Source organism: Suillus plorans, assembly GCF_016647745.1.
Source record: "Suillus plorans strain S12 chromosome Unknown HD556scaffold_7, whole genome shotgun sequence".
In the NCBI taxonomy this organism is placed as follows: Eukaryota; Fungi; Basidiomycota; class Agaricomycetes; order Boletales; family Suillaceae; genus Suillus; species Suillus plorans.
The window spans coordinates 373,675-389,493 of NW_024537391.1; the positions used below are offsets into that span (position 1 = coordinate 373,675).

Sequence of the window (15,819 nt, forward strand, 5' to 3'; positions counted from 1 at the left end):
GCTTTTGCAAATAGGCGTGATACCATAGGTACGGGAGAATTGTCTTATTATGTATGATACAGTGTAGAGATCAAACATGATGCATAACTCCTAGGAGAACCTCATGAGTGCACGGACCGAGTGCTTTCATTAGTTCAGTTCCGTATAGACCGCAGTACGTTGCTTCACGTATACATGAGGAGGTCTGAGCTCAGGTGGGTAACGTCACGCGTCATTAATGTGTAAGGCCCTTGATTTATGTTATTCTGTCAGATAAACTAATAAAGGCTACGCAAGGTTAGTCTCTATAACGTATATCTTATTTATAAAGGGCGTGCGGTACCGATGCTATCGACTGCTGCCTCAAAGAGTGTTGTCTTCGTCTTCCTGACCGTTATCTTTCAACCACTGATTTATCCATTCAACGATGCTCGTGACGTTATTTTCGAGGTCTTGAGAAGATTCGCTTTTGAGATCGACGATAATCTGTTGGGGGTAGGAGTCTCGGGCTTCTTGGAGGACGACTTCCATTATCTCCGCTTCGTTGTTTTCCTGTATCTTTTTGAGAGGATAATTACTGCTATGGGTCAGATCTGGGTTGATTTTGGTTGTGGTCAGGAATACGCACCGTTTTTCGAGACGTTCCCAGAGCATGGTATGATTGCAGCGTAGAACGACGACTAGATCTGCCCATCGCTCAGGGAATATTTCACAAGTGTGCCAGTCGAGAATTATTCCACCAGCTGATGCCAATGGTTCGAGTTCATCTAAGAGCTAAATTGAACCAATGAGAATGGGGGAAGTGGATGATGTTGAATGTCCGCGGACCTTGTCTTCATCTACAGTATAAGATTGCCATTGTTGATCAAAGCCGTGATGAAAAGAATTATCTTTTACTAGTTGACCGACGTTGATGTGTTTTAGAGGGACTGGGGAAGCGTCTTGTAGGAGTTGAGCATGGGTTGACTTTCCAGTACCTGGAGTTCCAGTGATGATGATAACGGGGTAACGTTGTGGCATAATGTGAAGATTGAATTATGTAAGGATGTTACTATGTATACGTGCGATGATCGGGTATAAATGCTGTCATATTTGCATTTTGAGCGGACGACCGTCATCAAGGCAATCTACACTTTTCGAGAAGTCGCGTCCTATAGCAAACTTTAGAGGTGTTATCCCTCCCCTCATGTACAATTTCAAGTACTATGGACAGTCGCCCTTCCCAAACCCATACAATCTTCACAATAACACTAGCAGATCCTTCAAGTCTACCATCTAATTCATCTTCTCAGTCCGTTTACCATTTACTCGCAGATGGCTCCATCCTGGCACCATCATTCTTCGATGACCTTGCAGCTACTTACCTCGCTCTCGTCATCATGGGATCCATCTTCACCATATTCGCAAGGAATATAACTCTATCAGCTACTTTCTTATGGTCAGGCAGAGTTCGCAAGAAGAGTCTCCTATACACTCTATTCCTCAGTCAACTTCTCGCACCTGTCGCCATCTTGTCCTTGCTTATCGCACAATTTCACCCCAAGTTCGATTGCAAAATGTCGGTCAATTCTATCTTTCAATTGTTAACACCATCGTTGACTTTATTATGTAATCAGCGTGATGCGCATTGCAGTCGCTACTGCAGGAATATCCTTCTCTTTGTTGGTACGCTCTAAAATTCATATTTATCATCCATTATCACCTAACCTCTACACAACATAGATGTCCGGTATTCTAGGCGTAAAGGCTTACCGATGTCTAGACAACTCTCGCTTAGTTCTAGTAGTCTTGGTCGCACTAAGGACCGCTGCAATCGTTCTCCTCGCTCTTGATCTGGCATCACTTAGCAGCTATCGCAGTCTTGCAGGTGCCTCTTCTATCTCTCCTTATCCCCACTTTCATCTACTAAATTTAAACAACAGGCCGCTGCTATAGACCTTCTAATTCCATCTCATATGCTTTCATAATACTTTTATTTGTCGAATCGCTGTTCATCTGTCTTTGCTGTGAGTCCAAACTTATTACTTTACCCCAACGAGACTCATCATCACAGTTCTCTATGCTGTCTGGAAATCACGTGGTTCCACCGCCGTCCAGGGCAGAATTACCGTATCACTCTCTCTTGACAATGTCGCAGATCCCCATCTAGACACCAGAAAAGAGAGCATCGAGAGTCACAAGACCACTCAGAGTCGCCGTGGCTGGTGGGATTATGTTCCTACTGTAGATCATCCTGCCCCATTTCACCCCAGATCCCGTAGAACTCGGTCTCTCTCCCATGACCGGAGCATTCCCTTGAGCCGTCTTCCCAAGTTTCGTACCCGCGAAAGAGTGCGTGATCTGGAGAATGTGCCCTCTAGACCGCCCATCCCACCACTGCCTACAGAACCCACTCGCACATCCACAATCCGCGTGTCCACCACAATTCCAAATACTCGCAATGATGCCCCAATTCCTCGCCGGTCATCTTCTCCTGCCATCTCGTCCATAAGTCGCATAAGTCGATATATGCCTCGAGTAGCGCTGTTTAAAGAAGTAATGAGGGATGAAGTAAGCAGCTCTTCTTGGTTAATGCGTTCCAGCCTTACGTGCTCATTCAGTTATTTTACACCACCTTTATCGCCGCTTCCACCGCCGCTTCAGTCATAATGACTATAGTCGGTGTTAACAGCACGGGCCCAGCCGATCATGTGGCTTGGATGACCTTTGACTGTGAGTTGGCTCCACTAAGCCCACATCCAGTGTTTTGGAAACTCACATCGATGCAGGGGCCCTGATTTCGTGTCTTGTGATGCACAGTTTTGGTCGCGTCATCCGCCGCCACGACAACGAAGCTCTATTACAGCAGCCGAACGTCTGGCATCGCAGTTTTCGTGCAGACTGCAGTACCGCAGATATTTCAGCGGAGGGGAGGGTAAGATCTCCTAGATCATCAGTTGCACGCTCATTCCAAGTGCGCACCCGGCGCTATCCAATGAGCCGTCGGCACGATGCCGAAGCTCTACGCGACCCCTCCCGTTCCCCGCGGGGAGATCCCCATCCCAACGCGTTCCCTCCCCACCAAGTCGAAACCCGCCCTAACACCATTTTACCCCCTCATCCACCCACGCCCGAAGTCGATTATTTCCCCGACGATGTTTCATCGTGTGATAGAAGCGATACGAAACTCACGGAAAGGGTTTTTGGGGAGCAACGGTATCGTGAGAGTTTACCTAGTTTACCACTACGTCCGGATCCGGAAGCTGAGCGCTCAACGTTCATTACAAGCTAGCCATATTGTAACATAGACATTGCATCCCCAATTCACTTGCATTACCACTGAGCTGAGCCGATGAAGTCGCATCGGCAGTAGTGACTAGTAAATGTTTGTTGTAACCGTTCCCACTAAGTATTACAGCTATTTGCAAAACGTTGTCAGTACGCGTGATTTGAGAGAATAAGAAAAAAAATCGCCACAACAGCGCCTGGGTCTGGCTCAACGCACTACCATAATACCATGCCCTACCGTAAAATCAGCCATGACCTTAAGCTTGCCGCTGTAAATCTTTTCGAACACAATTTGCTCACTATCGGACAGATTGTGGAATGTGTTGGCTTCACATATCCAGGAAAATTGAGCGTGCTTGTCATGGATAATGCGAAGATACAGATACACCAGAGATGGTGTTGCAGATTTGATTCGCGAAGCTGGTCCAGGCGCGGTTGTGGCTTTCTTTATGTAATTTCCTTATTCTCTCAAATCACGCGTACTGACAACGTTTTTGCAAATAACTGTAAATATTTCAAACTCCCACGATCAGTCTATCAAAACTCAAGCGCTCGAGGTTCGCGATGGACGATGACGAGCTCATCAGCGTGCTGCCTATCCACTATTCAAACAGTCTCAGTCCGAACTTGCACATCCACCAATTTCCGCTTCTTTCTCGTCCATTACAAACACCACCTGCTGCTGCAGTCAGTGGAAAACGAATTCGCGCACGAATCAAGCCAATCACGCGGAGATTAGAGATCCATGTGCCAGTGGATCCGCGCCCAGAGGTGTGGAATGGCGAACGGAGCAAATCACTCGGTGCTGCTCGACAAGAGGACGACTGCGAAAAAAACCAGGATACTGGGAAGATGAAGCAGATGGAAGGAGAGGAGCCGCGGTTGATCGAAGTGCGCATGCGGAGCGAACTAATACCGCAAGAGGGCGCGTATATGTTGGGAGTTGTTCGCAATGGTCTGTTCCAATTTATGGCGATACCGCGTAGTCTTATCTTGTGCACGAAGGTCAATTACATCTGCAACCCATCAACGAAACCCATCAATTTCGACCGACGCTGACTTACTTGGATGTCATGTCTCGAAAGAGTCGTCGTTCGAGAGGTGATGCTGGATCTGATGAGGATTCTGATGATGGTCCTCCGCCTGATCCTGATGAACCACCACCTGTACAGACTGCAGCAAAGAAAGAAAGAAAACCGCTTGAAGTGAAAGAGGTTCAAGTGTCTGCGCGAAAAGTTGCGGATGACAAGGGTAATCTGCAAGGTGGTCTATCTGCCGTGCGACGTGAAATGCTGCTTGCTATCCGAGCTGAAGAAGAGGAGGTCTGGGAAAACCTAGACTTTTGTGACGGAGAAGTATTATATTCTCTTTTCTTTTTTGGTGGATGCTGATTACTTGATGTAGACTGCTGAAGGACACGAAGCATTTGAAGCTGTGTTTTCGCAAAATGAAGAGCATTTAGAATGCAAGTCTGATATTACTGCTTTTCTAAAGGGCATTAAAGGACTATAGATAAAATTTATGAAACCATGGTTATCGAAGATCGCGGTGCTGCTTCTGACTTCGATGCAACTTTATTCTGTGTCACGCAGGGAAAATATAATACAAGAGCGACGACCACGGTTTACTTCCATCTTGTATTCCCATGTCCGATAGTGAAACTGAGCCAGAGTCCGACGCTTTTTCATCACCTAAGAAAGCATGCCCATCAGACCCCACCGATGTTTCCATCACTAGTACGCTGAGCGACAGTATCGCTCAGCTAGTGAACACGCCTCAAACCCACTCCTCAGATCCCATCAGCGCCGTGAATTCGGCCATCAAGACATTAGAGTCCTTGGATTTCAGTCTCATTCGCAAGGTAGTATCGCTTTCGAAATCAACGAATACTAACAATCGTACTCAAACGGGCACAGGACGCGTCTTTACATGGAACCGTTCAGGAGTCATCGGCCTCACTTCTAGAGTTCTTGCATGTCGTGCTTGCGATGAGTCCAACCTCCGCCCATGATGTACGCTGCATGATGCAATCCCTCGCTTGCCTACGTAGGTGATGTCCTGTCTATCATTTGGCTCCGCTCATGAGGTGCCTATTCTTCAGTGCGACCGTCCTTTTTAAATCTGCTGTTCCAGTACCGGCGCCTATTCCATGCTCTAGCCGTCCAGGAGCTTAACAAAGTCGCAGTCGTTCCCATCATCATATCCTGGGTGGACGCTGTCCTTGCAAGACTCGGAGACGTGGTTTCATTTGTCGCGAGCGCTATGCATGATCGCTACTTCGACGATAAGCTTCCTGAAGCTTTGAGGAAACGAAGAGAGGAAGATAATCTACGGGCTGCGGCTCAGCTCCCAGGTAGTCAGCGATTTTGTTAGATGTCAGGCTTGTTTATGTTGCTTCAGATAGGTGGGATTCTGTCCCGTCGATACTGACATCTGAAAAGGCTTCACCTGCCGCAAAGCGCTTGGCCCTTCGCTTGTTGGTCTCGCGATATGTATTGCAACCCCAGTTGACTCTTCATCCAAGGGCTGCTGACGTACCACTGGATGACAGGTAAGTGTTCATCTGGCTGTTCTAACATTGCCAGACCTGATTGTATCAACAGTATGGTGTCGCTACTTCCCTATCTCACAGACTTTATGCAACACACTGTGGTGCAACTCTCAGAGTGCTCCCCACTACACGCGCAACACCAATCTGCATTTCAGGAGCGCATGAATTGTGCGATGCTGCTCTCACTATTCGCTGTTCGTATTCCTAATTCTCCAGCCAGAAACGATGACAATTAATGAATCACAGCTCGTGGACTTTACGATAAGTGCAAAAGATCCAGAAACAGACGTTCCATTTCGACCTTACACGCTAGCGACAGTGATGAGACTGTTACGTTTTGTAATGCTTGTCGACAACAAGCTTTCGGTGCAAACTATCGTATCGCCTTGCCCAGACCTCGATGCCCCGCAGGTCGTTCTCATTTTATGGAGGCATTTTGTACCTTGGACCTGGCGACTACTCGCGGAATGTAACGGGTCTGATTCGGAAATCATCATCTTTCTGGTTAGGACTCCATCTTCTTCTCCAAAGGACTTCGATTGATGAGAGTAGACAACTACATGGCTTCATTGCGCTTTCGACTCAGATCCTCAGACTACTATATCTGCACTGTCGATCTTTACTGGCGACGAACATGGTAAATATATGATCTGTGCATATCTTGTGAGTGTTATGCTGGATGGCTGTCTAATGTTCTAATTGCTTTGGCTGTAGACCTATTTTTCTCGGCTTTTAGTGTATCTTTCTTCAGCTCCACGTCCTCGAAATCTCACCACAGCCCAAACAGATGTTCTACTAAAGACATGTCGATATTTCGTCCATTGGAGCGATTCAGATTTGTTAGGCATTCGCAAGTCTAGCGATTGCTGCAGATACCTTACTCTTCTCTTCGTTTATCTTTCGTGCATTGAAAACGGACACGATGGCGAGTCGAACTCTTCCTGCGTTAAAGCTGTTGCTCAGCCTTGTGATCGACGTCAGCTAGCGACTACGTTACACACGCCATGGCTAGGATGCAGCCCAGAAGTTTGAGGGACGGTTGGAAGCAGGCGATACAGGAATCTTCAACGTTCTATGATGAGCTAGAGAAAAGTAGGTTTACATTTTGTAAATTGTCAAATAATAATATGTTTGCAACAGGCATGTCCAATACTCGGATGTAAGCTTTCCATCGAGTGTAATATTTGTGGCTCACTCAAATTCCATAGACAGCTGCTCGGGGACAAGCCTGACAGGAATCATATTCGCAAAGCGAAACAATTTCTCGACTTTTTGACGATCGAATGTTTTTCGAATGTCCAGATTTCGAACCAGAAGTTGATAATTGAGTTCCTCGAAGCTACGATGGAATATTTACGTCGTGAATCCGCAAAAAAGGAACTGCCGAACTTGTCCGCGAGTTTCCTCTTGTGTTTAACGGCATTCCAGCGCGGACAACCGGGAATTAGGGTCTGCGATGCTCCTTTGCTGTCTGATGCCGAAAGCATCTGGCAAGTCGCCATGGACAATACCACACCCGAATTAGCTATGGCTTGTGAGCGTCAAATTGAGAATGGATCGCGAGGTTCTCACATCTGCTGTGTAGCTGCATTTGCTTTGCATATAATATTATCTCGCCGACTGCCCGAGTCACTTACCCAAGTAGAGGCCTGGGACTACCTAAGAAATGTTCTCCTCATGGTCGGGTCGCAAGACTACTTGGGAGACGAAAGTCCTCTTGCGCTTGTTGTCAATCCGACGATATGCGATGCTCTCTCCCAGCTCCTGAAGCATGCAGACGAACATGCTGGTGCGCACAAACCTCAATATACTACCCTAAAATCCCTCATCGATAATTGCAACCTTTAGTGATGGTGATGCAGTCTTCTCCGTGGACGTCGCATCTCCAATCGGCGCTGCAGCGGATTCAAAGTTCAGATGACTGTCCCAACTTGGATGACTACTCGTCGTGGCTGAAGAAGAGAATTTCAAAGCCTGCGACAGATTTAATAGACCAGGTAGGATCTTGGACCTGACGTAGAAGCAAAGCTAATCAATAAAAATAGATTGCACGAACGTCGGACACAGGGGAGTTGCGTCAAGTGAGATTTCGACTTTCCCTCCTTGAGCCATGTCATATAACATAGGTTCAGGCTACGCCGGCAATTGATATAATACCATGTCGCATCGACGGTCTGTTTCAACTTGTCTGTGTACTTCGTGGTCAGTTATTCAGACTTTATCAGAGAATGGTTTCCTAACACCGCAGCATTAGCGAGTTAGAGCTGGGCCAAAGTTCTAGGCCTGGATCCCGCCGCAGTAAGAGCCATTCTCACTCGATGAGCATTGTTTGATAGCAGTCTCGATGCACCTGGAGCGCACTTGCGAATATAAACCAATCTCCGCCGTTATTGCCGCCAGGTGAGCCGCGCCGAGAATAAGGTTGTAATGAAGATGCGTGTCATTGTCTTTGTTGCAACGTTGGACAGGGGTTCCCTGGCCAGGTTTCACGGGTGTTACCGAATATTTTGGCAGGTACCTGAAGGGCACGCATGACCGCTACGTCACCCTGACCTGGACTGCTAAGACCGCTCACATATATTGAACGCATATGGTAACGAATCCACGCCTTCTCAGATGCCGCCCACATTTCGATGCATACAGTGCTGTTGTTCCTGGTGATCGTAAGTTCTTTCTAGGGCAAAGGTAAGCGCCCAACATGAGGCACCTTCGAGGAAGGTAGGTATCTGGGGTATTTCAAATTCTGGGAGCCTGAGGTCGTTGAAGCGAATGAACAACATGGAAGAATTATCTATGAATGTTAAGATTGATGCGCAGTATACCGGCTTCATTCTTTCAACTTCATTGGTCGAAATTGATAGCATGCAGCGGGCTGATAATCCACTGAACCGAGGGAGAACGTATTTTTCCATCCCTGACGCGGATGTCCAAGTCACCTGTCAATGCACAACGGAGTTGTAACGCCACATCTCGTATCTGACCAGCTGGTACAATGTACTTACTTATTTGAAATGAGAAGGATGGTACCTGCAGGTAAGACGGTGATGTTTGGATGTATTCGAATTCAATTCTTGGAGATGGCTAAACTAAGGGTTTGGCTACACACGTTATATAAGCTGATATGTCATTTGATTGAACCGACGCGGAACGTCAAGGAGTCTTTTGCCATTCTACCACCACTACCACCTTCCATTGTTTATTCGGGCCTCATCACCGCCAGCATCGACGAAGAAGTCCCATCCAATCTTTCATACCTTCAGGGTTCATGTCGTCTCCGTCAACATTTAATTATCATCGACGATCTCTCTCAGCTTCTTCGCCCTCGCCCTCGCCCGTTCCAAAAGTTCTATGGCGTCCAGCAAGCAAACGAGCTCGCTCATCATGCAATAGTCCTGCTCTTCCAGATTCCGCATCCCCCCAAACACGTAATTTCGACTTCTGGCGGACGGGCAAGAGACTCCGCAGAGATATATCCGTGCGTGCCGATGACATCTCTCTGAGCGTCTATCCTAGGGTCACTAACTATCTTGTGTGTTTTCAGCCCCCTTCCTTGACATATACCACTGGGTCGTCTACCCCGGCGTCGACGGATAGCCACAGTTCCGGACTCAGTTCTTCTGCTCCCCACACACCACTATTCGCTACTACCCCAGAAGATTTTCTCCTGTTCCCTGGACGCTCGAGTCCTAGAGAAACCGTATCTGAGAAGTCAAGCTCCACAAACCTTGTCGGCATCCGGGACTCGCATTCTGATATTTCCGAGGCTGACGCTACTCGCCTCAGGTCAGATGCATTTTGGGAACTCCGCAGAAGTATTGCCGTAAGCGGGGAAGGCCTTGTAAAACGGATGCGTGATTTTGAGCATTCCCGTTCAAAATCGGGTATATACAAGCGCGCTAGAACCGTCGACAGACAAAGAACCAAGAAGCGGCATTCCCCTAGTGTCCCCGTGACCAGATCTGTCAGGAGGTCTAACAGTTCTGATAGTGACGAGGATGATATCCAAATATACTCGGGAGAGCTTTGCGGTCTCCCCATCTCCCGTCAAAAGCGAGCATCAAGCCTTGGGCCCGTGGACATGGACGATGACGAGATGGAGTCTAGTCCTTTATTAGAATATGTGGATCAAGCATCCACCCGTTCTTCGTCCTCCAACGACGATGCAGACAATCTTTCCCGCCGCTCCTTTAACAGCACATTTTCCCCTGACGCATTGCATTCAACATCATCATCTCCAGCATATAAATATTCTGCTTATACCACGGCATTTAGTCCACCTCTATCTGGCCCTTCATTCAGCTCTCCAGCTCGTTCCTTTGAGGCACCACGTTCCAGTCCTATGCAAAATTCGATCTTTCTATCGTCTCATCCCACCGCCGCATCCTTTGCATCCAGCCAAGAAGATGTGTCTCTGAACTCCTCTGCCTCGCGGACTGAAAAGGCCATTGCGGCTCTTAGTCTGGCAATAGCCAACGGTGCAGCAGGTTTAGGCGACTACGATGCCCTTCGTGATATCCCTTCTGTCATGATAGACTCTCAAGTGGGCGAGCTGTGGCACTAGATGACGCATCAGCCCCTACAACCACAATCATCAAGATCTCATCTTTCAAAAGTCTTTGATTATGCCTCATTTCCATATGATAGTATTCGCATGCACCTCCGTCTGGACTCGAATCCAAAATCCCTATTTCTTTTTAACAGCAATATTTTTCTCAATGCACACACGCTGATACCGCAGTTACGGTCTTGCAGATTTCTTTGCCATTGAAGTGAATCAATTGTTCTCTAGAATGCTCCCTTTTTATTTTATGATCGACGAAACTGTATTTTATCAATCATGTATCTGAACTGTTATTTGGGGATAAGTGGTATGCAGGTTCAATGCGACTAAGATCCTACTAATGGAAACTTTAAATCCGTATGAAAGATCACCCAGAACGTTGCGGTATCCATTGTTCAGTTCGTATAGGTTGCGACAAAGCAGAGATACAGCAGTAGAATCAAATCGAAAGCGAGATGACTCGGTGTCTCAGGCACAAGAATCTTTTGTCGTAACATCCGGATAAGTGGTATCAGTGGATGTTGGTTTGGCTTCACCATCCCACTGCCCAACTTCTTCTGGGCTCGCGTGCGTCTTCGACGCACGCGGTGAAGCATGTAATGAGGGAGGTTGTTGAGATGGAGATGCACCTTGCTCCCGTGTCTGTCCCCGTTCCCTCTGTAATCTATCAACCACTTCTTCCATCTTAATGCGCAGGCGCATTTCATCTAGATAAAGCTCTTCAGCTCGTTTTCGGGCCTGGCATTCGATTTCTAGTTGACGGTTCATGGCTAGTCGACGAAAACAGTTAGTTCAGGTCAAAAGCAATGCAACTGAGGTAAGTACCAGCGATTAAGTGCTGCACAGCAGGTGGGACGTAAACAGATGGTGCTGCGGGAGACATTGGCACCCATGGAGAAAGCACCTCATGCAGGTCCAGCATATGAAAACCCAAAACAATATCATCGATATCGGCTTGAGGTGAGACAACAAGTTGAATATCGACGGGAGAAGCTCTACCCGAGGATTCTGCAGGTTTGACAGAGGCCGCAGGTCCAGCCAAAATCGTGGTCTCGGGGAGGATATCAAGCTTTGAGAGTATAGGACTACTTGGGGGATCCAACGTCACCGTTTTACTGTCGGTAGCAAGTAGTTGGAGGGGCTGGTCCACAACCTCTAGAGAATCGATGACAGGGGTATGTGGAGCCTGGGCTATTGTTTCCGTTGTCCCCTCATTAACATACTGCGATGGAGCCATACCGTCAATCGCTGCATGAACATTCTCCGGTGACGAGCTCGGATACCTTAAGTCACAATCTGACAAACTATTATGTGGAGTAAATTCCTCACCCAGCGGGAGCGGGGGAGTGAATAGTAACTCATTTGTAGCAGGGGCATCCGAGTCTGGGAGTGGCTCAAGCACTTGGTTAGACATGGAGCAGGAAGGATGTTCTATGTGGTCATTGGTTGGAATGGGGTGTGGATTGTTGGGTTCAGCCACTTCACCGGACGGGATCTGCGCTTCGTTGCAGGGTTCCTGACTTCCACAATTACTAGAGAGGTGCGTCGTTGTATCCTTACTTGCATTCATACTTGATAGCAGTGTTCCTTGAGACATGCGAAGATTTGCCCACTCCTCCATGAGCGCAGCCTTTGCACCATCATCTGCAAGATTGATGTTACACGGAGAGCCCATCTTTTTCTTGAGAGTATATGCTGACGGTGTTGAGCTCCCTGTGCCACCGTGCTCCTCTCGCAATGACTCGGTCGAGTCCAAGGAATCCTTGGAAGCTAAGTACGGATAGATGTCTCGACTTTTTGTAAGAATAAAAGGATGGATCTTCTTTGCCAACCGTGATGACATCCGAGGCGATACACTAGTTGCAGACCGAAGAGATGTATTAGGCACCGAGACGAACGAAGCTCGAGTAGCACGACCGCTGACGGTTGTCTGTTTCACGAAAGTGCTCAAATCAGTGTTTGAGCGACGGCGAGCTGCAGACTTGTGCTTCAATTTTTTCTGAGGCGGCCTCGAACTCAGGCTAGCAGTCAGGTTGTCTGGGACACGTGGTTGGCTAGAGGTTGCCACTGTGCCATTATTTTTGGATGCTGATGAGACAATGCATGCTTTTGAGACGTTATTATTTCCCAGCAAAGAAATTTCACCAGATACGAACTCACGCGCACAAACGATATCAGGAGATGGGTCTATTGTATGGTCGGTGGCATCGAGATCATTGGCGTCCTCGAGTACGGAGCGTCCTAAAAGTTCATCCATTCGTGCAACAAGGGGTGTTTCATAAACAAGTGCCACGTACTCCTCTTATTAACCATAATTCAAATGCGACTCCGTTACAACTTGAAAGTGATGAAAGATGGCATACTCCTGATCCCGTGTTATTTAGGGTTGTGAAGTGGGGGGGCGAACCAGTAATGAGCCTGAAGGCTATTGCGAGTGAATTCCAGAGTCCACTCACTGACGAACACCAGATGAAGACAATAAACGTGTTGCTGTAGTAGGGTGATCGACAAGTAGTCACCGGTTCACCAGGTACTTGCAAAATAGGTTATACAGGATTTGCGATCGTGCGAAACCGCCGCGCAGTGATTGGTGTATGTGCGCAAAGCGCTTACATAATAAGCAAGCACGTTGATCAAATCGTCAATACAACATCAAATTTATGCACAACTGAACCAAGGCCGATATTACTAGTGACCTGCCAGGGCTGTCCTCTTCATAGTTCCAGGACTTCGGACCGTAGTTTGAGTACTCGTAAGTACCACCTCATGACCGTGTCAACCTATGTAGCTTCTCAGTGCGAGTTGGCTTTACAGGATGATACGTCGTTCCATGCCATCCAGGCCAAATTGCCGGTAGAGATTCCTTTGCAAGATCAATCTTATGCAGCACATAAAGGCAAGCTGTCTTCTACTTTTCCTTACACTTATCTGGGCCCACACTACTAGTATCACATCTCCACAAACAATGCGTTTCGCCTTTGTCCTCGCTGTTGCTGCCGCTTTAATATCTGCCACTGATGCTGCCACCGACAGTGAGCAATGTAAATTTTTCTGCAAACATGTACATGATTGCTGTCCTGATAAGCCGCATTGTGTGAGTATAATAAGTTGTTTGCATTTAACAAAAAACTCACTGGCGCGATAATTCATCGGGGTGTGCTCTGGCGCATAGTATGGTTACTAGGTTGTGTGGCGCCTTGATCGAGGGGCGAGGAATCGATCAGGTCAGAATCACGAAGGTCTAGAACCAAAAGCACCCACGACTTTCATAAAAGTATTTCGGCATCTTACCATGGGCACTCTACATACCCACAGCTGAGTATTTATGTACAATCCCCACTCATCTGTAAAGCCCCTCCAGAATTTCTTCCAATTCAACTAGCCTGTTATATATCTGGCTATCATGGCGCGAGACTATATTTTGTTGGATATTGAATATTGGATGTCATTGATGTTTACAAGTGCTTGCCGCTGCGCGGCCCCTCTTGTAAAAGGAAATTCTGTGAGTTTGCATCTAGTACTATAGCGGATTTTTTTTGTGCATTAATATTGTTGTCTATCCTTTGCTGACAAAATAGCATCCAAGTCTTTGTGCACAGTACGCTGTGGGGCTGACATGGGTCGATCGACCCGGGTTATACCCACACGGTGGGCCACACCCAACCCGCGGATGCCAAAATTCTCAGAGGCCTACCCGTACCCACCCAGGTCAGAGCATTGCGGGTACAGTCACTTGCGAGTGAGTGGACATATTTTGTGCGTGTACATGATAGCGATGAAACAAAGCATGTACGAAGTTTAGTTGCGCGGAGATGGTACAATCACGTCAGAGAGCAATAGTTTGGTTTCCTCGACACACAGGATCATCCACGGATTTAAATGGACATTTGTTGACAACGCATCGCACTACCTCATGATGACACAGTTTGATTTGCACATTTAAGATACCGGGAAAGTGAGATGGAGTAAGAGATGAAGCAAGATGCAGAAAAGTTGTTTCAAAAATAAAATATAGAAATCGATTTCCAGCAAGCGCAGCGGAGCGGTGGGCTTGAAGTTTGCGCCCTGCCACGCGACATGCACGCGGGTGGACGATGCTCCAAGGTCATCATAAGATTGGATGGATGTCACGGTGGATGGAATGGAGTGGATGGATTGGATTGGATTGGTTGATGTTACAAACGATGTGGAGTGAAGACCTTTGTTCAACGTTCGACATTCAGCGCTAATGACAGCTTAAAGTTGAGGGTAAAACAATCTAACGATACAGTGCCTAGGCTAATAAAATACATGACCCGGGGTTCCTAAACATAAATATAGAGCAGAACATAGGTACGATGCATACTATAACGTGTTTATTGCATAGTGGCACCTAACACCTTCGCAGCTAAAGCGCGCAAGATCTGGTTAGACCTCGTCAGACGGCACAATAGAGTCAACGAATTCAGTGCTGACCTCGGCCTTCTGGCTACCTCCGAGTTCGGAGAATACCGCAGCAACACTCTTACCTTTGGCATCACGTATCGCACCGACGCGGTTACCTGCATATGCGCCTATCATGAGACCTGGCAGGTTGGCGACTATGAATCCCATTCCTAATAGATGAATGGTTCATTAAGAGAATTGTATAAGAAGATGAATAACCAACCACCACCACAAACGGCGCCAATATATGACCACCATGGCGCATGACGTTCGACCTCTGGACGGAGCAGCTATACAATAGTTAACTAATATACAGGGCTGAGAAAGTGGAAGTAGAACCTCTTCAAATACGTCCGCAAACACGTTCTCAGCATCAGGTCTCGGCCCTTGAGCTGGTGTTGCACCTGCACCTCCAAACATGCTGGCAAATTGCGTGAAGAAACTCGAAGACGCCTTGGGGTCACTGGTTTTATCCCCAGCCCGCTTCGAGGAGAATAGTACATCATATTCTTTCCGTCGTGCTGGATCCGATAGAACATAGTAGGCATCGGCTACAGCCTGCTTGATAGGTTAACATGCTTTCTACGGCAGTAGATACGTTGCATGAACTTGAAACTTTTCTGTCGCCGTCTTTCTCTCCGTTTCAGTGGCGTTGGCAAATCTATCTGGATGAGTCCTGCAAAGCTAAATGGTTAAGTAGAGAAGTGCTACTAGTCATGACTGTCAAAGCACCTGAGTGACTCCCTTTTATAAGCCTGCCTGATCTCCTCGGCGGTGGCCGTCTTTGAAACGTTGAGCAGCGCATAGTAATCGGGAAAGCTCGACATGTAGAGTATCAAGAATGTCGAGGGGAAAAGAATGAGGTATATATATGAGGTATGGAGAATGAGGTGCTGCTCCAAGCTTGCTCCTTACGCCGTGAATCAATTACATCATTAGTAAGCCCGTCGCCGTTGGGCCGAAGAATTAACGCCTGAGACGGCGGGGCCGCCAACAACTGTTAATCCACAATCGATTCATACGAAATTACCCCATA

At 47.3% G+C, this 15,819-nt stretch overlaps 7 protein-coding genes across 7 annotated transcripts; 4 read left to right on the forward strand and 3 right to left on the reverse strand.

The window, feature by feature from the left end:
• Window positions 1-204: 204 nt before the first annotated feature.
• HD556DRAFT_880410 (P-loop containing nucleoside triphosphate hydrolase protein) lies at window positions 205-1,060 on the reverse strand. The gene is made up of 4 exons (XM_041311920.1): window positions 808-1,060; window positions 608-753; window positions 323-556; window positions 205-267 (listed from the first exon to the last, which is right to left on the reverse strand). The coding sequence occupies exons 1-3, from the start codon at window positions 997-999 to the stop codon at window positions 343-345; spliced, it is 552 nt and encodes a 183-aa protein (XP_041164935.1). The 5' UTR covers window positions 1,000-1,060; the 3' UTR covers window positions 205-267; window positions 323-342.
• Window positions 1,061-1,081: 21 nt separating this feature from the next.
• HD556DRAFT_1337723 (uncharacterized protein) lies at window positions 1,082-3,356 on the forward strand. The gene is made up of 7 exons (XM_041301954.1): window positions 1,082-1,537; window positions 1,596-1,644; window positions 1,702-1,846; window positions 1,902-1,985; window positions 2,033-2,529; window positions 2,580-2,691; window positions 2,748-3,356. Exons 1-7 carry the CDS (start codon window positions 1,185-1,187, stop codon window positions 3,248-3,250), a joined length of 1,743 nt encoding a protein of 580 aa, XP_041164936.1. The 5' UTR covers window positions 1,082-1,184; the 3' UTR covers window positions 3,251-3,356.
• A 402-nt stretch (window positions 3,357-3,758) lies between these two features.
• On the forward strand, window positions 3,759-5,108 carry HD556DRAFT_1337726 (DNA-directed RNA polymerase III subunit Rpc5). Its single transcript, XM_041301955.1, has 3 exons — window positions 3,759-4,201; window positions 4,252-4,601; window positions 4,651-5,108. Exons 1-3 carry the CDS (start codon window positions 3,811-3,813, stop codon window positions 4,756-4,758), a joined length of 849 nt encoding a protein of 282 aa, XP_041164937.1. The 5' UTR covers window positions 3,759-3,810; the 3' UTR covers window positions 4,759-5,108.
• On the forward strand, window positions 5,086-8,399 carry HD556DRAFT_880710 (uncharacterized protein). Its single transcript, XM_041311924.1, has 16 exons — window positions 5,086-5,107; window positions 5,163-5,292; window positions 5,348-5,599; window positions 5,647-5,797; window positions 5,850-5,991; window positions 6,044-6,301; window positions 6,350-6,460; window positions 6,512-6,722; window positions 6,779-6,889; window positions 6,938-6,956; window positions 7,006-7,331; window positions 7,383-7,586; window positions 7,646-7,794; window positions 7,843-7,878; window positions 7,930-7,999; window positions 8,052-8,399. Exons 2-16 carry the CDS (start codon window positions 5,235-5,237, stop codon window positions 8,057-8,059), a joined length of 2,106 nt encoding a protein of 701 aa, XP_041164938.1. The 5' UTR covers window positions 5,086-5,107; window positions 5,163-5,234; the 3' UTR covers window positions 8,060-8,399.
• A 483-nt stretch (window positions 8,400-8,882) lies between these two features.
• Window positions 8,883-10,617, forward strand: HD556DRAFT_880598 (uncharacterized protein). The gene is made up of 2 exons (XM_041311923.1): window positions 8,883-9,272; window positions 9,339-10,617. The coding sequence occupies exons 1-2, from the start codon at window positions 9,063-9,065 to the stop codon at window positions 10,356-10,358; spliced, it is 1,230 nt and encodes a 409-aa protein (XP_041164939.1). The 5' UTR covers window positions 8,883-9,062; the 3' UTR covers window positions 10,359-10,617.
• Window positions 10,593-11,824, reverse strand: HD556DRAFT_880566 (uncharacterized protein). The gene is made up of 3 exons (XM_041311922.1): window positions 11,688-11,824; window positions 11,184-11,632; window positions 10,593-11,128 (listed from the first exon to the last, which is right to left on the reverse strand). The coding sequence occupies exons 2-3, from the start codon at window positions 11,593-11,595 to the stop codon at window positions 10,827-10,829; spliced, it is 714 nt and encodes a 237-aa protein (XP_041164940.1). The 5' UTR covers window positions 11,596-11,632; window positions 11,688-11,824; the 3' UTR covers window positions 10,593-10,826.
• Window positions 11,825-14,512: 2,688 nt separating this feature from the next.
• Window positions 14,513-15,754, reverse strand: HD556DRAFT_1337756 (DnaJ domain-containing protein). The gene is made up of 6 exons (XM_041301956.1): window positions 15,516-15,754; window positions 15,393-15,459; window positions 15,123-15,341; window positions 15,007-15,073; window positions 14,814-14,953; window positions 14,513-14,761 (listed from the first exon to the last, which is right to left on the reverse strand). The coding sequence occupies exons 1-6, from the start codon at window positions 15,608-15,610 to the stop codon at window positions 14,714-14,716; spliced, it is 636 nt and encodes a 211-aa protein (XP_041164941.1). The 5' UTR covers window positions 15,611-15,754; the 3' UTR covers window positions 14,513-14,713.
• Window positions 15,755-15,819: the final 65 nt, after the last annotated feature.